The sequence below is a fragment of the Sturnira hondurensis genome, unplaced genomic scaffold (assembly GCF_014824575.4).
Source record: "Sturnira hondurensis isolate 20B ecotype Veracruz unplaced genomic scaffold, ASM1482457v3 Scaffold0000780, whole genome shotgun sequence".
In the NCBI taxonomy this organism is placed as follows: Eukaryota; Metazoa; Chordata; class Mammalia; order Chiroptera; family Phyllostomidae; genus Sturnira; species Sturnira hondurensis.
The window spans coordinates 8,084,345-8,105,402 of record NW_028073411.1 but is presented as its reverse complement, the minus strand read 5'-3'; the positions used below and the strand labels follow the sequence as shown (position 1 = coordinate 8,105,402).

General features: G+C 40.4%; 1 protein-coding gene across 10 annotated transcripts in view; it reads left to right on the top strand.

Annotated features, from left to right (window-relative positions):
- SLIT2 (slit guidance ligand 2) overlaps nt 1-21,058 on the top strand; it is a 322,800-nt gene that overhangs the window by 240,176 nt on the left and 61,566 nt on the right. For 6 of the 10 annotated variants that reach the window (XM_037045153.1, XM_037045125.1, XM_037045134.1 and 3 more), the window contains 8 exons: nt 3,524-3,674; nt 6,577-6,651; nt 8,135-8,278; nt 11,613-11,756; nt 13,262-13,428; nt 14,063-14,195; nt 17,371-17,439; nt 20,881-20,952. In XM_037045153.1, coding sequence (XP_036901048.1) covers nt 3,524-3,674; nt 6,577-6,651; nt 8,135-8,278; nt 11,613-11,756; nt 13,262-13,428; nt 14,063-14,195; nt 17,371-17,439; nt 20,881-20,952 — 955 coding nt within the window. Of the gene's footprint in view, nt 1-2,383; nt 2,402-3,523; nt 3,675-6,576; nt 6,652-8,134; nt 8,279-11,612; nt 11,757-13,261; nt 13,429-14,062; nt 14,196-17,370; nt 17,440-20,880; nt 20,953-21,058 lie in introns of all 10 variants that reach the window. The other 4 variants (XM_037045143.1, XM_037045076.1, XM_037045095.1 and 1 more) reach the window with 1 other exon arrangement.

Genomic DNA, 21,058 nt, shown 5'->3' with positions numbered 1-21,058 from the left:
ACGAGCTGGTTTTAAAGACAGAGAACTTCCTGCTGTCAAAGAGCTAGTTCTTCATGAAATCAGCTACAAACACACAGTTGTGATTTGCAGTCATGGGATTTATTTTTTTTTTATTGTTTTTATATTTACATGAAAAGAGTGTCCCTTAATGTTCTCTTGCCTTTGCTTATTGTTGCTTTCCTTTTTATACAAAAGCAGCAGCTTCCTGTCGATTTACATGCAGTGGTACTTTCTCTGTGACTCAACATACCTGCCCTCTGGGAGCCAGAGTACAGCTCCATAAACACAACATTGACATCCACCCGCAAAGCATCAGAAGTTCATGGGCACTAGGTGCTTGAATAATTTAGGCCAGTGAATGAAAAGTTCTTAGAGAAGTAGGGGTAATATTTCAGCACTACACTGTTAACACTATCAAGGCTGAAGATTCCAGAACTAGCTCTTTGAAACATGTTTCTTTATCTGTTCTTTTCTTGCTTGCCAATTGTGTAAAATGCCTCTTGACTCGTTTGTTTTAAACCATTATATTAAAATATATATATGTTGAGTAGTGATTGCTCGGCCACATTTACCATGTCCTGGGATATCCTAGGCTATAATGCATTTTAACATTTATAAATAAAGATACTTTCTATAGTGTTAGTGTATAAAATCATACCTATTTTTTAAAGAACTCTGGGTTTGGTCTCCTTTTTAAGGAGACAGGTGTTGCTTGCCATTCTTGAGTTATGATTTGAATAATGTTATGCATTTAGCAGGTTTTGTTTTATTACCTATTTTGAGCTTGAGTGATCAATACTTTTTACTATTATACTGGCAGCATAAGAATAAGCATGTCAAAAAAAGTAACATGTTGAACAGAGGTTGATTGGTTAACCTGATTTTTACCCAATTATTAGGTAGAAAGTTACCTGGTAGCTATTACTTACCCAGCAAAAGATCTGTTCTAGACACCAAAACACTTACAGGATAAAACAGTATTACTTAAACCCCCAAATTATAGCAGTTAATATAATTGTTAGCGAATTATTCAATCTATTACATTTAAATATACTTCATTATTTCATATTACATTAAATATGTTATTTTAAATAGTTGTTTATTACATAATACATTACTTTAAGTATAATTCATTAATAATTTATAAATTAATATTTTTGATTCACCAAATAAAGAACAAAAGTCAAGTTGGGGTCATAAATTTGACTGCATTTTTGCCCATTTATTATTATTATTTTTCTATAGCTAAGGCACTGCACGTTGAGTTTTTTTTTAAGATTTTATTTATTTATTTATCTCTAGAGGGAAAGGAGAGAGGGAGAGAAACATCAATGTATGGTTGCCTTTTATGCCTCCCCTGTTGGGAAATGGCCTGCAGGGAACCGGCCTGCGACCCAGGCATTTGCCCCGACTGGGAATCGAACCACAATCCTCTGGTTTGCAGGCTTGTGCTCAATCCACTGAGCTACACCAGCCAGGGCTTTGCCCACTTATTGACAGCAGCAAAAACAGGTTTTAGAAAATACATCAGATATCATGGCTTAATTGTCAGTTATGGTCATTCGATTTACGTTATTTAAGACAATGATTATAGAAGTCAGGACTCAGAAGAATTTTTGGCTCTACTCTCCCCTTTCTTCCAGATTTTAAGGTAATTTGAGCACATCTGAAGAGTCACCATATAATAAGAATCATTGTCATTGTGTAGAAGGTGAATTATTCTAAATGTAAGATACCTAGTGTACCTGTTACTTGGACTTAGTTCCCAGTATTTTCTCATTTTAATTTTAACACAAGAGCTTAAACCACAATACAAAAGATTTTCAATAAATGTCATGGCATTAATTTCCAAATGTAATGAAACTGTTACATTAGCTTTGCAAGCTTTTTATCTGATTCCACTTTAACTGAATGGCATTATTTATAAATTGGAAAGGTGGTTAAAAAAGCACATGAGCCATAACCTAAGGATTAGTCCAAACGTGCTAATGATAATCCTTGAAGATGTACAAGATTATTTTTTCACTTAATTTTACATGTCTATTTGCCTACCACCATTCCGTCAGGCATTCTAGATATCACAGTGATAACTCAAAGGAAAATTCATCTTGCGGAGAGTTCATCTTTGAAAGGAACTGACCAGAACTTAATTTGTGCTATGCATCTTGGATGCCATTGCTTTTCCTATAAGAACACTGTGCTTCAAAAAATGATTATAAAAGTTTACAAAGCATGACAATTCCTAGCCTTCCATACCATTGCCCAGTAATTGCCACAGCAGAGAAAGAAGAAAGAGACCTTTAGTTTTTTATCTATACATGCCTATTAATCTTAATCGGGATTGCTGTCTTTCTTTCCTTCTTGGTGATCTTTACTTTTACAGGAGTTCACCATGTGGGCTGTAAGTAAAGTGTCTGATCTGAAACATAATGTGCCCCCTTTTCCACTCTGGTTGTACCTATCTTCTTCTAGTCTCAGTCTTTTGCGCCTTTCTTTTTTTCTCTCTCTCTCTCTCTCCCAAGAAGAAACCACAGATCTTTTGAGCCTCTCTGTTGTCCTTGTAGCTCACGTCCAACTTCTTCCTGGAGGTTGTTCCTGAAAGCTGTTGTTTCCATTCTGCGGTTCTGAGGAACAGCGGACGCACCTTTCAGTGTAGCCCCTTCTTTGTGTTTCCAGGAAAGCTTCGGTAGTAATACTCTTACTATGGTCAAAAACATTCTGCGGGAAGAATGCATGTCATGTAAACAGTATTACGTTTCCAGAACGTCTTAGCTTTGCTCCTGCTTCCCTTCATCCCTCCTCTCCGTCTTCCCCTTGGCCTAGTGGATGGTGTAGTGATTATGTAGCGAGATTTTCTGTTGTGCTTGATCTAACCATGTGGTTGCCAGGTATGAGTAAAACATGGTTCCGTCAAGCACCATGGAACGTCACGCAGCTTTCTACAGCATGACAAGCTGCTGAGGCTTAAATCAGGATGTACTGGTCTCTCTTGATAAGATCAAAATAAAAAAAGAGGGCTTTTTAGGCATTTCTGGAGATTATGTGAGAGGGGGAGAAGCATAAAAGACCATAGAAAATTTAAAAACCTGAGTACATCTATTTGCCTTGAAAGCCCTAATTTTAAATGAGATATAGGGATATGTTTATGACTGGATACATTTTAAATTCTTGACTCCGAGAAAAAAAAATAATCTTTTTAACAATAAATAGCCATTGTGTGATTCGCTGTCAAATAGGCTTAGAATGGCTCATAACTGTATCAGCAGAAAGTACAGCTGTGAAAAGCTCATCTCTATTAATGTTTTCCTGTCCTGTGAATCTAGTTACTCTTTTTTTCCAGCAAATTCCAAGCCCTTGTTTTAACCCTCTCCTGACATCCATTGACCAAATTCCCCTAAATTGTCTCCCTGCTGCATAATCTAGAGTTATCTTCCTTTTTTTCTTCCTACAAATTAACAGACATTCTAACCTTTCGACTCAGTATCTTTCCATTTTATTTTTTCTTGGCTTGAATCCTCAATAGGTACCGAAGATTATCGATCAAAATTAAGCGGGGACTGCTTTGCAGATCTGGCTTGCCCTGAAAAGTGCCGCTGTGAAGGGACCACAGTCGACTGCTCCAATCAGAAACTCACCAGAATCCCAGACCACATCCCCCAGTACACTGCGGAGCTGTGAGTTCCTCGTCCTGCAAAACCCGGGGTGGGAGGGAGGAGACAGGAGCATCAAAGCATTGAAATTTCGGTCTTGCCCTTTGATTCTGAATTAACTACGTTAATCTTAGTAAACACACATTGATCTAACTCTTCTGGGCACGAGAATGTTTTAAAGGCTATCTTACTTCATCTTTCTGGCCCAAGATACAATTACAGAAATTTAGTTAGCACTTAGTCATGCTTTGAGTAATAGCATCCTCGTGATGTTTGTTGCTTGAGCACGATATTTGCCAAACCCATTTCTGAACAATTAACAGACTTTTAACATACTTAGTTTTTATGGCAGCCAAATAAAGTAGTTTGAGAATCACCATTTTGAATCTCTGTTTATGGTGGATTCAAAAAGAGTCCTTTATATCTGCTGTGTGACCTCACTGACCCGTGGCTGGGAGAATTCAGGGACTATCACGTATTAAAGCACAAAGGCTAGCATACCGGGAAGAGCAGAGAGACAGGGTGTGATCAGATGTGTATTTATAACCCGGACAAAGGGCCTAGCACATGCTGGAGTCGTTTATAGGTGTCGTGTCCATGTCCAGTTTGCCTTTGCTGACTTTATTTATAGAAGGGAGACATTTAATGTTAGTGTCCTAAAACCCAAGAAAAACCCAGAAATTTCATCATTTTCTGAACATTTGAGCCACGCTTATGTCTAGTACCATCTGGTATTTGTCATGATCCACTTCGCATAGTTGGCTGTCTTTCTGTGCGTGTACAATCCTGACTAGATTTTAGCCCCTGATGGCAGGGATTGTGTGTTATAGTTCATCTCCCACTGCACCTAAACTCATGCCTGTGAATTAATGAATTTTGAGGGATTTAGATAATTAAAAATAATGTAACACTTTCAAACAGATGACAGAAACTAACTATCTGTGATTATGGTGATTTTTTTTATTCCTGTTAGTTCATAAAGCTATTTCATAGTGCCAGGACTTTTAGAAATGCCTGGAGACCATGCAATTAAAGCCCCAAACTCTATTTTTTTGTGCTCAAGTAGGGAGCTATGCTTCTTTCCAACAATACTGAAATGATAATTCAACTCATATCTTCCAGCATGATAACTATGTGAAGTATGCTTGCTTGTCTAATCAAGAATATTAGAAACTAGCATCTAATTTACTTTTCAACAGAAGTGATGTTTGTGTTTTAAGAAATTAAGAATTTTTTTAAAATTAGACATTTAAAAATTGGCACTTGGTAGAAAATATTTCCAAACCATATATCTGATGAAAGACTTATAACCAGAATGAATGAATAAAGCGTTCTTACAATTCAACAACAAATTAAAAAATAGAAATGTACATTATCCAATTAAAAAGTGGTCAGTGTATTTGTATGAACATTTCCTCAGATATACAAATGGCCAATAAGCACATGAAAAATTCTCAGTATCATTAGGCATCAGGGAAACAGAAATCAAAGCCAGAAGGTGCTAAGGGTGCATAACCCACTAGAATGGCCATTAAACAAACAAACAAAAAAAACAAACAAAGACAATAACAGGTGAGAGAATTTGGACCCTTCACACATGGTTGTCGGGACTGTAAAATAATGTAGCCCCTTTGGGAAAGAGTGGCTATTTCTCAAAGAGTTTTGCCAATTTACCACGTGACCCAGCAGTTTCACACATAGGCATGTATCCAGAGGAACTGAGAGCACATATGCACAGAAAAGCCTGTGCACTGACATCCGAGCAGCGCTACCTATGATAACCAAAAAGCAGAAGCGGCCCAGATCTTCATCAAGGGAGCACTGGCCAGTGAAAGAATGAAGCACTGAGGTGTGCTCAACAGGCATGAGCCTTGGAGACAGTATGCAAAGTGAAAAAAGCCAGCCCCAGAAGGTTACGTCTAGTATAATTCCATTTATAAGAAATGTCCAGGGCAGGAAAATTTATAGCAACAGAAAGTAAATTAGTGGTGGCCAAGAACAGAGATAGTGGGGGATCAAACTGAGAGTGACTGCTACTGGGTGTGGGATTTCTTTTGGGGGTGACAGATATATCCTAGAATTCGGTAGCAAACATGGTTGCACAATTTTATGAATGTGCTAAAACCCATTGAATGATATACTTTAAAAAGATGAACTTCACGACATATAAATTGTCTATCAGTAAAGCCAGTAATAAAAAAAAATTATGGAGCAAGTGATTAGAAAAAGTGGCCTAAAATGCTGTCTTGGAGAAGGGCAACAGCAAGCAATGAAGTTTGTGATTACCAAATGAGGGCTTGTTTTGATTTTTGATTATTGTTTTTCTTTACTATGCGCTTTCGATATATTTTATTTTGATCATTAAAATTTGAGTGGAATGGGAAAATGTTCAGTACAGTTGTCCCTTCACCTTCTCGGGGGGTCTCCATCTGCAAATTTAAACAAACTTGGATAGAAAAATTTTTTTAAGTCACCTTGTTGCTGACATGTGCTATGTAGTTCGGCCTATGATGGTAGGCCTGTACTGAACATGAAACATGAGCAGGCATTTTCTAGGCATTATTTTCTAAAAAAATAGAATATAACATCTATTTCATTAACATAGCATTTGCATTGCATTTGGGTATTATAACTAATCTAGAGATGATTTAAAGTGTACGGGAAGATGTGTGTAGGTTACGTGCAAACTCTGCATCATTTTGTAGCATGCACTTGAGCACCCATGGATTTGGGCGTCCAAGGAGGGCCCTGGAAGTAATCCTCTGTGCATATTGAGGGGCAGCTCTGCTTTCCCTGGATCTTCTGTGAGGTGTGTCCTATAGTTTGCTTTAGGACAATCACCAAATGATGTTATAATTCTGTATGAGAAATAAAATCGTATCCTTTCCTGGCTTAGAAAAGAAATGTTTCTGTTTCTTTTTCCTAGGCGTCTCAATAATAATGAATTCACAGTGTTGGAAGCGACGGGAATCTTCAAGAAACTTCCTCAGTTGCGCAAAATGTAAGCCGTGCATTAGCCGTCTTTGTAAATTTCTGTCGTGTTTTCCCCATCCCTTTGCAGTTTGATTTAGATGTATTTGGAAACTGGAAAACATAAAAGGTCCCAAGAAATTCCCACAGAGTGACTGTCACCTGTGGCACAATTCAGGGTCATCACTGAGGGGAACCTGAGTAATTGGGTCTTTTCTGTGTGTGTTCTAGTGATGCCAACCTCATTTCCATGGCCGAGCGCTGGCGTCTCCCTGTGCCTCAGACAGCTGGCCCGTTGCGCGGCCGCAGCAGGAACCCAGCATCTCAGCACTTTAGAGATGGGTTCAGTAATGCCTTGCAACTCCCTTTACTATCCCACAAACCAAGCTGTTATTTCTCTTTCAGCACATTCATGTCAACTATTTGACTTTTTGCTTCATTAAACTTTCATTAGGAGATAGTCAAAATTAATGATTGCTAAACTGGCTTGATAGCTCGACTGTGTTACTACACATTCACAACTCATATTTCAAAATAATTTTGCGAGCTCAGCAGTTTCAGCAACACTCGAGGCAGTACTCCACCCCACTGAGGAGGGAGGAGGGAGCGGGGAGGGGGAGACAGGACAGAGGCCAAGAGTGTAAGGCCAAGGGTGCACCCTCCTTGTATGAAGAAACATCAGGGGGAGGACAGGGGCATTTTTCTGATGTCCGTGTTTTTCTGTGTGTATCAGGCCCACTGTCACAGACTGTAAGAGGCAGACAAGACGTAAACTGCTTCTGCGCACTTGACCTCCATTATTACATACTGCCTCCCAAAGAGTTTCTACTTGCTTATTTGTCCTTCTTTTTCTTTGATTCAAACTGCTCTTTCTTAAGAGCTTCTAAGATGCCTGTCAATTCAATACATATTTATTGAGCAGCTATTATGTGCAATGCTCTGAGAGGAATAAAATGATGCTCCCAGTCTTGGAATGGGCCATGAGAAACAAAGTGCAGATAATCAAGTTGGTGATTTTGGCACATTGCTATGTAAATCTCACTGGTGACAAACTCATAATCAGATTATTTCTGATTCTGTCTAAATGCTCACACACTTAAGTTCATTCTTCTTCTCTCTACCCAATTGCCTTCTTTTAGTTGTTAATTCATTCAACCCCTTTAATCAGGGGCATTTCTTTCCAAACTTTCTTATTAAGTTTTGTGGCAAACAAAGATTGATGCAACTCAATACCTGCCCTCAAGAACTTTATACTCCTGCGGACCCATTCAGATTATTTTGACAATGACCAGCCTGGTATTTTTCACTGTGAACATTACCCTTAGTATTATCATCACTTCGACTTGATGGAATCAGGAAGTGGCGTCTCTTCCGAGCCCTGGAAATGCTGGGCAGAGAGGAGCTTGGCAACCGTGGGAGGGTGTCCCATGAAAGGAGTGGATCAAACATGGCTCAGTGTCCTCTCGGTTAGGAAGAAATCGTTTAAAATCTGTGTTTCAACAATTTTTATTTAGAAACTTTAGCAACAATAAGATCACAGACATTGAAGAGGGAGCATTCGAAGGGGCCTCTGGTGTGAATGAAATACTGCTCACGAGTAATCGCTTGGAAAATGTGCAGCATAAGATGTTCAAGGGGTTGGAAAGTCTCAAAACTTTGTAAGTATTCTTATGCGCATTGTGGTTCTTCTACTACGGGATTGCACTTCACTGGCGGTTATAACCCTGGAGAGGGGTTGGAGATTCTAATCTTCCTTATCCTCCCCACCCCCGGGCCAGCCACCAGCCATCTCTCTCTTTCCGTTTCTCTCTCTCTCACGTGCGCACACACACACACACACACACACACACACACACCTGGATGCAGTCTCTTACTCTAATACTGCTGACTTCAGCATGTTGCTTGACAAAGAGTAACCGGGTCTCTCCTTGCTGCAATTCCACAACAAAAACAACAGATCACGTTGGATCCTCTGCTTGTAGAGATTTGGCTCCTCTGATCCGCCTCTGCATGATCATTCCTTTTCCTTTCCCTCAAACACTCCATCTAAAACTCTGCACCTAGTTTCAGAGTCCACCCCAAGCCCTGTGGCAGGACAGCAGCTTCCCTGGAGAACCCCTTTGTCTGCGCCTGCAAGGTCTTAGTGCAAAAGAGGCCAGTCGGTGTTGGAACCTTTACTATGAACTTCAAAGCAAGCATGCTAAGGGGATATCTGCTTCCTTGCTTAGGGGTTGTGAGGTCAGGAAAAAATAAATTCTATATGTTTCCAGAAGGTCGTTGGCCAAAGAGGATGGGATGGGAGTGACTAGTAAGGACAACGCTCTGAGTTATTTGAATTTCCTACAGAGCATGTATGTACTTTTCATTATTGCCAAAATATATAATTATGTTTGACAAAAGTGGTGGCCTGAAACTTGCAAGAGACACAAAGTGAACTATGAAGCCTTTGGAAAACAAAGGAAAACTGTCACCAAGCAGCATCCCTCAGTGATTGCAACGGAGAGAGCCCGGGCCCCACTCTCCCCCACAACCCTCATCCTCTCCATCAGCCCTCAGCCTTAACCAGGGCAGTGAAAGCCGGGGGAGTCCCTGGCCTACCCTTTATCAGATACGAAGGGAACGAGCATTCCTCCAGGCAGGGTCACTAGCATCCCAGATTCAAATCCCGCTGAAGAACCTCTGCCCGGGGAAGTACACACAGAGTAGTAGCCTGGAACCGGTCCAGGAGGACCCTTCTCCTGTGCAATGTGGAGTCACTTTAACCTGTTTGCAAATATTCCTTCAGACTTTTGTAGAGGAGATAATGAGTGTGTGGAAGGAAGGCAGAGAAGTTACACCGCAGGTGACTGGCTACATGTACTCCCACCCTCACTCCCCACCCCCAAGCTGTCTCAGGTAACTCAGCAAAAGTAACTTGTGCAACAAGCAGAATCCTTCCTGCTTAGAGACAATAGTGGAGGGACTACTTGTTACTGGAAATTTCTCCTTGACTGGGCAGTAGGAGGGGCAGCGAGTGGGGAACCTGTAACTTCAATTGCATTCATCTGCCTTGGGCTGCCGTAATGAGACACCACAGACAGGATGACTTAGCGGGAATGTGTTTTCTCCCAGTTCTGGGGCCTATCAGTCCAAGATCAAGGTGCTGAGAGGGTTGGTTTCTGCCGAGGGCTCTTTTCTTGGGCTTTAGCTTGCCATCTTTTCATGCAGTCTTTACTGAGTTTACCTCCATGTGTGGGGAGGGAGAACTCTGGTGTCCCTTTCTCTTCTTATAAGGACACCATTCCTGTCACATTAGGGCCCCGCCCATAAGCCTTCATTGCACCTTAATGACTTCCCTAAATGCCCAGTCTCCAATACAGTCACATCAGGGGTCAGGGCCTCCACGTGTGAAGTTTCTAGCAGTTCCGTTTCCAGCACCATCCCACGGGGTTTAACCAAGTATTTCTTCTGACTAGTTTCATTCATGGGACTCTGCCTGACATGGGTTCTCTAAGTTCATTTTTCTCCTTAATCATATCTCTAGCAATGTTTTTGTGCCTCTTATGTTTGGGAACCTGAGGCAGACACCCAGCTGGCTCTCTGCTTATTCTCGCTGTTATCAGAACAAGCATAAGAGAGCATTAAGAGCCAAGCTTGGGTAGTCAAAGGCCTGAAGTAGCTTTATCCAGACGTATGTAGTCCTCTGCATGGGAATGTCCAGCTTGGGGCTCTGAAGATCTTGACAGGACACCCCAGTTGTCCCTAAACTTCATCCCAGACCGCAGGTGAAATGTGGTCCATATGTAGGCTTCCAGATTTTTGTGGTGACAGAAAGCAAGGCTTTCTCTAACTTCTCCAGAGATCTGTGACTCCTGCAAAATTAAGACTAAGTGCTCTTGACTATGGCAAAGGCTAGTGCTGAGAGGAGTCCTTTTCTGTTGCACGTTTATCCCACGGCCTAAAATGATGTCTCAGGCGACACCATCCTTTCTTCTTATCTGTGAACTAGCAGGATGCAGGGGTTGATATTTCTTATTAATTAGAAGGCAGTCTAGAGGTTTAAAGGAACACTTTGTGGTTGATTGATCGTGCCTCTCTTTCACATCCTGCAATCTTCGAGTAGGGCAGTCAACTCATGTTTAGAAAAATTAAGGCAAAGAAATTAAATTTTTAACAATTCTGAGTAAGATTTATGGCAGCTATTTATTTTAACTGGGGTTTTTAGAACCTTCTGTTACTTTTTCTAAGCCCTGCAAATAAAGAGCCTAGACGAACATCAAGAACCGAACGGAAACTACAGCAGTGTTGCCAGAATGACCACTGTTAATTGTATGAATGGCAATGATGATGAAAAAGAAAGAAAGAAAGATGGTCAGCATTTTTAAAAAAGAAGCCCATTTCAACCTCCCTGTTGTCACCTGAGATCTTTAACTACAGCTTTCTTTTTCAGTTCTGAACTTAAAACAGCGAAACCATTTTCAGGAATAAAATAATTTGCACAGGCTCTGTGGGAGGTCCACTTTGACTCCCACAGCCGATGTTGACATTGACTTGGTGTGTAAGTCCCTGAGATGCCCTTCGTTGTTCATCTGCCCTGGCTATCGATTCTCTTCTGCCTCCCTTCTGTTCACCCTCAAATGTGACACTGCAGTGAATACACAAATCACAGGACTTCAAGGGCTTCGGGAGCTGTAGGTGAATTAGGGCATTATGTAATCATGCAAACAAAATGATAACATCAAAGGGAAGCATTCTACCCCCTCTGATGAGGCTGGAAATCCACGCTCTCCTTGCTTTTTGTAACTGAGAGCAATCACTGACAACTCGGAGCATTTTACTTTTGCAGAAGGTTCTCAGTACGTAGCCACAGTGATTCCTCATGTCTAAAAACATTCAGAAAACAGTAATGGATGCTACAAATTTGCAGAGAGGAATTATTTTGGTCTGCAGATAGGCACAATTGATTGCCTGATGCTTTATCTCCATAACAATGTTCTCTTTTTTTCCCCTCAGGATGTTGAGAAGTAATCGAATAAGCTGTGTAGGGAATGACAGCTTCATAGGACTGAGTTCTGTGCGTCTGCTTTCTCTATATGATAATCAAATTACTACAGTTGCACCAGGGGCCTTCGACACTCTCCACTCTTTATCTACTCTGTGAGTGTGAAGATCGGTCTTCATTTGCGTGTTACTTGAGCCCCCGTATTGCATTTATTATGTTCATCGATAGCATTTTAATGCATTATTAGGCATTTCACAAAAATGTGATCAAGGACTTAGGCCTTTTTTAAAAGACAAATTTGTTCATGCTAAATCACTTTAATGTTTCCAAAAATGATTACCTACTATCTTATATTAAAGCTAAACAGACATCATCGTATTTTTCAGTCAGTTCTTTTTTATAATGCCCTGTGGCTTAGTAATTGATACATTTTCATCATATGACTGGAATGTGCTGCCAATGAAAGAAGTGTTGGAGATTGATTGTCCCCAGTGTTCCTGCAGTGGAGTTGCTGCAGCGTGAGCAGCACAGGGACCGAGCGCACACGATGCTCAGAAGGGTCATCGCGGGGAGGGGCTGCCTCAGGATGACCGGAACCAAAACAGCTGCTCCTTGGGGGAGGGGGTGGTATTTACTAAGGTGTTGGGGAAATATTGAAGAACTAGGTGGAGCCTGTTCAGGAGCGTATTTTATGTAGACCATTTGAGACTAAAGAATATTTGTAGGTGAAGACACAGAACTCAGGAAGTGTCAAAAAACCAGTCTTCAATGTATTTCAGTATATCAGTACCTAAGAAGCAGTGTTTAAAAATGATAAATCTTTTATAACTGATTTGATATCCTGGTAATCGTGGCATACTAATCTAACTCAAAAGGTAGTTAGGAGTTTAAGAAAAGAAAAACATGTTCAATGTAGCTCAAGTCACTGAAGAAATAATTTCAGGAAGGCATCCATCCACCAGCAAAGCACTTAATCCTCTTCCCACATAAAATGTGACATATCACAGGGGGCGACTCATTTGTGCATATTAACTCTGGCATGTTTGCAAATAACAGAATTGTCAATAGGTTTGTGCTGAAGTGGTGAGGTGCCGAAAGTCTGGAGATTTGTAGAAGTCAATTCATTTTTATAACTGGCATTTAATCAACTCAGCTGTCAGTTCAGATGGGAAACCTATTCTCTAGAGCAAATGAAAGATGGAAATCGTGAAGTGACAAATTAACAAAATAGCTGTTGTCAGCTTAAACTCAATAATATAAGGTAATCAGCCTTCATCTATATATTAAGTTATTGGGTTATCAGGATGCGGAGGTCTGGCAGTGACTCAGATTCCAGACAAGTTTAAATTATCTCTAAATGAGGTGTCTCTCAGGACCCCCTGCAGAAGCCCTAAATTGCTGCTTTTACTTTTTTTTTTTTTTTGCATGAAATTATTTGAAGAATTCTTGTAGGGAAGTGTCATTATTTTGTACATTTCACACATAAATGTTTTAGCAAAAAGAAACACATCTCGTATGTTGGGATTGAGTATGAACTGGGGACTGGAGAGGAATACAAAAACAGAGAAGAAACCATGGCGCAGTGGTGGCGTGGGGTTTTGAGAAATGAGAAAGTGAAACCCTGAACTTGACTCCGCATTGTGTTGCATGTGGCGCTTAGGAACCTCTTGGCCAATCCTTTTAACTGTAACTGCTACCTGGCCTGGTTGGGAGAATGGCTCAGGAAGAAAAGGATCGTCACGGGCAATCCTCGATGCCAGAAACCATACTTCCTCAAAGAAATCCCCATCCAGGACGTGGCCATTCAAGACTTCACTTGCGATGACGGTAAGAAGGCCTCTGGATGGGCCTGGAAATTATTCCGCTAAGTGGAACAAGCCAATCAGAAAGACAGATACCATGTGATCTCGCTTGTATGTGGAATCTAATCAACAAAATAATTTAACCAACAAAATAGAAACAGAAGCATAGGTACAAAGAATAGACTGACAGTTGTCGTGTGTGTGTGTGTGTGTGTGTGAATGGCATATAGACACAGATAACAGGGTGGTAATATCAGATGGAAAGGGGGCTGAGGTGGGGGAGGTGGAAATGGGATAAATGGGGTGGAAAGAACTTGACTTTGAGTGGTAAGTGCATGATGCAGCATGCAGATGATGTGCTATGGAGTCATACACTTGAAACCTGTATGGTTTTGTTAACCAATGTCACCCCCCCCCCCATTAATGCAATAAAAGTAAAAGGAACACGTAGCCAAATCTTGGGTCACCGGGCATCATGGTGACTGTTCTGGTGCTATTGTAAATGTATGGTATCAATCTATAAATCCCTAAAGCCCTATATATCAGGGGTCATGTGGCTCAAGGCTGATGCTTGCTGTGTTCATGTCAAAGCATGGAATCGCTTCTCATGTTGTCGAAGCCACAAATCTGGGTTTTCTGTGTATCTTTTCGCAATTCAGGAAATGAGGACAACAGCTGCTCCCCACTCTCCCGCTGCCCCACGGAGTGCACCTGCTTGGACACAGTGGTCCGATGTAGCAACAAGGGCTTGAAGGTCTTACCCAAAGGGGTTCCGAAAGATGTCACTGAGCTGTAAGTAAGCACGTCTTTCTGCTTTCGGAATAATTACTATGTCACACTCCAAGGGAAATGGGCACCAAGCAAAAGGTTTTAGAGTCCTGTTTGCAAACGACATTCTATGGGCATTCAATTAGCATTACCTAAGACCTTCAACAAATAATAGGAAAGCTGGTCCAGATACCCTTGGGAGATGCTGCTTGGGCTTGTTTTCTGTTCTTCCCTGCAGGAGTTTGCAGCACCTTTATCATGCTAGGGTGCACTGCGATGCGCCAAGAGAGGATGGTGAAAAATAAGGATGCTCCCATACTTACCTGTTCCTATAGCCCTTTTCTTATTGAGTGTCTTATAAGATGTTCCATCAATGCGCCTTCCGGGATGCTGTATATTTAGTTTATCTTTAGTGTCTGAGATATTCCATATGGTTAATTATTCTTCACCTCCGCATCCCTTAGGAGAATATCTCACCATATGGGATACATTAATGTCTGGGGAGTGGAAAAAGCTGGCATAATTCTTTACCTTTAAAAAGAAAAACTGCCCTTTGGCTTTGAATCGGAGCCTTTCAGCTTGTAAAGGGTTTGGGGCCAATGATCTCTGACATTTTCCTTACTGATGTGACCATAAGTGACGTGGTCAGCACACACATGTCTAAGTGCTAAGCACCACCCACACCTCCTTAGCTGCCTTGTGCTCTGTTGGGGAATGGAATAAATCAGAGAATAAGCTGCTTAGATAATAATGCATGCATACTCTACTCCATTCCTTTGTGTGTATACGAATGGGCAGAGTCCAAATGCTTCACTTGCAACTGAGTCATTTTGCCTCATTGATTTTTGTCTGTAAGAAACCATATGTCAAAAATGATCTAAGTGCAACTCGCACTCATGCAAATGTGTACCTGTAATGAATGCAGCTGTACACAGGCACTCCAAATGAACAGCTTTGATGGACTTTTGGCAACAGGGAACATAATGAGGTTTACGAAGACACCACTTCGGTTTTTAAAAAACTTGTTTCCAAATTGTGGGCATTTCTATGAATCCTAATTTGGTCCCGAATCGAGCACTCAGACAAAAGCCATGTGATCTTAGCATATGTACCCAGAAAGTCCCTGTTAGATTTGAATAGTTATAAAGTGATCAGTTTCTCTCTCTTCCTGCCAGTCACAGTTGTTCCCTAACTGTAAGCACAGCTTTGTGTGTAATTAAATACTTAGTTCTTACTTTAACGTGTGTTTGTTTCAGACGGTTACCCTCCACCCAGAGTTGGGAAGCTAGATGCCTGTAGAGTACTCTGTATGCAAAGCACTGATTCTGGGGGTCCCAAGCCGGGAATAGGGCTCTCAGTGGACACTCCAACTGTCTTTGCTGCTGACGCTTTTCTTGTATTAACCGGCCCCTCCCTTAGTCGATTTACCAGGCTCCCAGTAAATAATTTAGAAATATATACACATTTTTTTTAATTTAAAACCTTCTTTAATTTCCTTATGAAACTACATTTGAGAGGCTGCTCAATTCATGGCCTATCTATACCATCGATGTATTTCTTCCATCATATGGTCCAGTCCTCGGTCTTTTCTCTACAAAGTTTTACAGTGTAATATTTGCTAAAGAAAACGGGTGTGCCGAGGGAATTAGCTCATCTCTTGTGATTTCTAGTTTTACCTCCCAGAGAGCTTATTCTTAGAACCATATCCAGTCAGCAGGATTGCTCTGTACAGTAATTTGTGTGCATGCATTAGAAAAATTCCACGGGCTAATTATATTAAATCATTAAAGTGTTTAGCAAAATATCATCAGTAGAAATTTTAAAACAAAAGGTGTCTATTGGTTTTAATCATTTTCCTGTGATTTTCCTCTTAGATTGCTTCACGTGTAAACATCCACAGCACACTTTCTGAATCTTTTTTGCTTTCTCTCAAGACATTTTCTGGAACGAAGGGAGAGTGTTGAGGTGTGTGGGGTTAGGCTGCCGTCTAGTGGCTACAAGACAAATTTAGGTCCGGGAAAGAAGAGGAAGGAGTTGAAATACAAAGTCAGAAAATTTGAATAGGCATGAGGAATCATAGCATGTGCAGGGTCTTAATGAAATATTTATTGCGTGTTGCAGTCATATGCGACTATTATGTAACTGTTTTCATTTTGAAATAGTTGAAACAGATTGTTATCTTAGGTAGTTTCTCGGCTACTGCTCTATCCAGCAAAAGTACTAACTTCAGCCCTGGGTCTTGACATTGACCACATCATGGGGACAGGAGGGGTCACGGGCCCAGCTTGCCAAAATGGACTGGGGGCACGTCTGCACCAAATGACCAAAGTGAATGAAAGACATTTGTCCCCTTCACTGTCTATGTTCTGGGAAAGAACAGCCTCGGGAGGAGATGGAATTTATTTTTGTGTGTGTGTGCAGGGGGTGACATTGTAGATATAACTTTAAGCATTTCTTTACTTTCATGTCTTTCCAGTTAGCCCAAAGCCTATCTGTTTTTCTGATTAGTCTGCTGATTCCAATCAGAATGGGAAAATTTACTTATGTGTAGTTTTTTATTATTACTTCCACGTATATATGCTATAATTGTGCACTTGATAAATGTGATTTCCTACGAAACCTCCTAAAATTAATATCACTAGGTAGATATACAGTGGCAAAAACTATTTTTAAGGTATTGTTAACTGAAATCTAATTGTGTTTGGATTCCCAAGTGTCTCCTTTGCACCACCCATTGCTGTTTACAAAGTGTATTGATACATATTGAGGCCGTGAAGAGTAGTCTTGACCCCAACAGCGAGGTTCTGCCAGCAGCGAGGGCCTGTCATGGTGTTAACTCCCCATCAACATGAGCAAACTGCAGTATGACTAAAAATGTGGTCATCTGAATGACCCTTCTTACTGATGGGAAGATGGTTGGGCACAGGCCAGCCTTCTCAGATGGGCCACAAAGCACTGGACTCCCCAGTCTCTCCTGGGTTTAGATGTAGTGTAGTGGTCCACAGCAGAATTCTACGGGATTGGACAAAGTGCATTTCCCCTCTTCCCTGAAATAGCAGTCTCAGCTAGGAACATGCCGTATTAAAGTCAAAATTGCCAAGTGTTTCCCTGCCTCCACTGAGTGTGAAATAATGCTCAACTCTTTTAAAGCACACGACTGTTATTTTTAAAATATATAATATTGTTTCCTCATTTGCAGGTATCTGGATGGGAACCAGTTTACACTGATTCCTAAGGAACTCTCTAACTACAAACATTTAACACTCATGTAAGTAATGTGTGTTGTGTTTGTTTTGACTCCTTATCTCCGTTTCACACAAACGGGGACAGCGGGGGGGGGGGGGCAGAGATGTAGTGAACCTTTCAGGTCGTATAAATCGCTCCCAGTGCGCTGCTCCCTCCCCCCTCGCTGTGTGGTTCTGGTTACTGGCTGCCTCTTCATTATGCGTCAGTCAGGCTAAGGCACTCCTGGGGAAAGGCCCTCCTCTTCAAATTACAAATATGATTAAGTCTGTGTTTCAAAGAGCTGGAAAAATGCAGCAAATAGTATACTTCCATTCATAATGATTATGGGCTATTTTATGACAAGCCAAGGAAAGAAAGATAGAACACAGTATTTTCGTTCCTGACTTTAAGCAAAAGTTGGTGGATGGTAGTAGTCTTACTGAAAATATAAACCTAGCTTACTAGGTTTAATTCTCCTCTATAATAAATTGTGGATTAAGTTATGGGCTTCCAGGGTTCAAATGCATGTTCGTAGCCCATATTTACTTATACCATATTTAAGAAAATTTGACAAAGATGTTGACATTCTGAATATAAATTTCAAAATTCTGAATTTTTTTGTTTGGTTCGATCCCCTAAAATAACATCTTTTTTGTTAATGTACATAAACAATATTTTTTAAAGTGGCAAGTAGAAGATTATATTTAAAACATACAAACATTTCAATCTAGTTAGGGGCAAAATCGTTTTAAAACTATATAATCTTCTCCTCTATAATGTTACACGTATAGTAACCTTGGTAGGAATTGGTGAAATTTCTCACAAAATATTTGCAACAGTAGTGAATATAAAGGGAAATACTTAATCTTTAGGTTAAGTCTATCTGATTTTAAAGTAAATATGACTGATTTAGGAAGCAGATTGCTAGTATTTCTATAATAAGGAGGTTTATTTCTAATTAGTGAATTCTAAAGACTGAGGTAGCATAACATGTTACATTTCTTAATGTAAATGTTAACCTAGAGAGGTGGGAGGTTAACTGAATGATGTTGATAACTTTTAATTTTCCTTAAAAATATGGGAAAACACTTTGTAAAAAGCATACAAGCCTGTTTAAATGAAAAATTATGAAATTAAGAAAAAACGAGAATAAGGTGTCTTATTCTGCCTTTCGTATTTATTTAATAGCAGCAAGAAGTGATTATGTACATTTCGTTCAGTTAAATAAACCATTAAGTTGCTGCAATTTCCAGAGGGTCACTTAAGCAGAATTGGGTCATTTGTGGGACAGCGTGCGATTATTTAAAACCAATTTGAAGATGAAAAATGAGAATTTGCAGATCCACAGATAGTTTAACCAAGGAATCATTATACAGCTGCAGGCAAGTAATTTTGCTGGTAGAGGGATAGTTATTCACATTTAAATTTTAGGTATAGCACTTTAGCAGTTAAGGAAATGTATTGGGTTGGCCAAAATGTCTGTACTGTTTTTTCCATAAAATAAAAGATATATTTTCACCAATAACTTTATTGATTTGAGTATGTTGGCTATTTCCCTCATGGTATAATACTGATTGTTCTTAATTACTCTCTCGACTTCGTCGCTGTCAACTTCAGCTGGTCTAATTGACCATGGAGCACCATCCAGCCAGAAACCTCCAGCATAAAACTTCAAAACTTCACAAACCACTTTGGACACATTCGATCATTCACAGCACCGACTCCATATACTGCACAAATCTTTTTCTGTTTCAGCTGCATTTTTACCTTTCTAGAAATAACAAAGCATAATATGAAGTCTGTCCAGAAGGTATCCAGACATGTCTTATGAAAAATAGAGACATTTATTAAAGAAGATTCAAGAAACATTATACACAGGATGATGACGCCTCAGTCGCCTTCAAAGTAGGCACCTTGGGACCTCACACAGTTCTCCCAGTCGCCATCAGCTGCCCCGCTGTAGTTCCCCGAATTCCATCAACAGTCTGAAATCTCTTCCCTTTCGAAGGCAATTTTAGTTTTGGGAAAAGCCAGAAGTCGTAGGGTGCCCTGTCTGGGCTGCAGGGAGAGGAGTCACTTGGTTGATTTTATGGATGTTCCACTAAAAAACTCTGCACAAGATGTAATGCGTGAGCAGACATGTGGTCGCGATGAAGCTGCCGATCACCAGTTGCCCATAGCCATCTCCTCTTGAATCATCCGAACAGTTTCCACAGAGGAACGTTCAAGCTTGATCCTAAATCTGATGCAGATTCATTGCTCTACTCACTCAGTGATTTTGAAACTGATGGCCACACAGTACACATACATGCTCACTCAATGGTCACTACCACCCCCACTGACTAGTACAGTGAAGCCATTATTGTTCACACGTGTCCACTCCACTCCATTCTCTTTGGCTGCCACATTACGTCAGTGTCTTGTGAACCATTCTCATTATATTAATAATGGCTGGACTTTTTCTAGACAGACCTCATATACTGAAAATGTTACTTATTTCCTTCCATCTTCAATGTTAAAATGGCAACACAAAAATTTACCAATTCCAAAAAGTAATTTTAGAATGCATGTTGATAGGTCACAATAAAATCTTAGAAAATTGTTTTGAATGAAGTTAAAGACAACTAAGCACTACTAGAACTATCTTAGAGGAAAAAATTTTTTTACTAATTTTTCTAAAGCAAAATGCAAAATTTGTATGCCATATATTATTACATTGTATTATATATTACATGTGCATATATATTATTACATTATGTTATATAAATTGCATATATAATACAATAAGATGAGTTTACTATATGTAAATTATAAGTCATCCTACAAAATTCACTTATAAATAGCCATTTAGCATTTGTGAGAACCTCACATGTCTCTCATTTATTTATGGTGCATTAAACAGATATTTACTGAGGACCTGCTATGTGCTAGTGACTTTGCTAGGGGCAAAGTTTTTCATTGTGGCATTGTTTTTAATGATGGCACTGTAAAGGTAATTAAATGAGGGATTCTTTAAGCGATCAAGTATTAGAGAGGATATGCTCCAATGAAGATAAAGTATGTGCACCTGCTGGAACTTTCAAGAACAAAGGTTTCCTTCTCACCCCTAAAATGTGGCCATTGTATTGGCTACCTGGCCTCCACACATCTTTGCCCTGGAACTGGACATCTGTCGCAGGGTCTGGAGAAGGAGGTCACCGAGCCTTACAGGAGAAGAGAAGGGCTATGGAGAAGTGAGCTCACTCTAAATCTGTGCTGGAGGGAACCCGGCTCCAGGCCGACACCTGCCTGGCCAGAGCGCGGTGTGTGGTCCCTTCTAATTTCAACAGACCGGGGCACGAGTAACGTTACAGTCTACTTCAGAGGGTTACCCAATGTTTTGTTATGCCCAGATAAAAGTGGAGTGCTAACAGTTCTGCCATAGGAATCCCTCATATTTCAGTTTCTGTGGTAACAGTAGACTCCATTTCTGTTTCTCTTTCAGAGACTTAAGTAACAACCGGATAAGCACCCTTTCTAACCAGAGCTTCAGCAACATGACCCAGCTCCTCACCTTGTGAGTGTGACAACGTGGTACCAATTCTTGTTAATTCACTGGACACATTGCATTTCCTAGACGTTGGACAGTCCTGGTAAACGAGACAGATAGTGCCTCTGCCCTC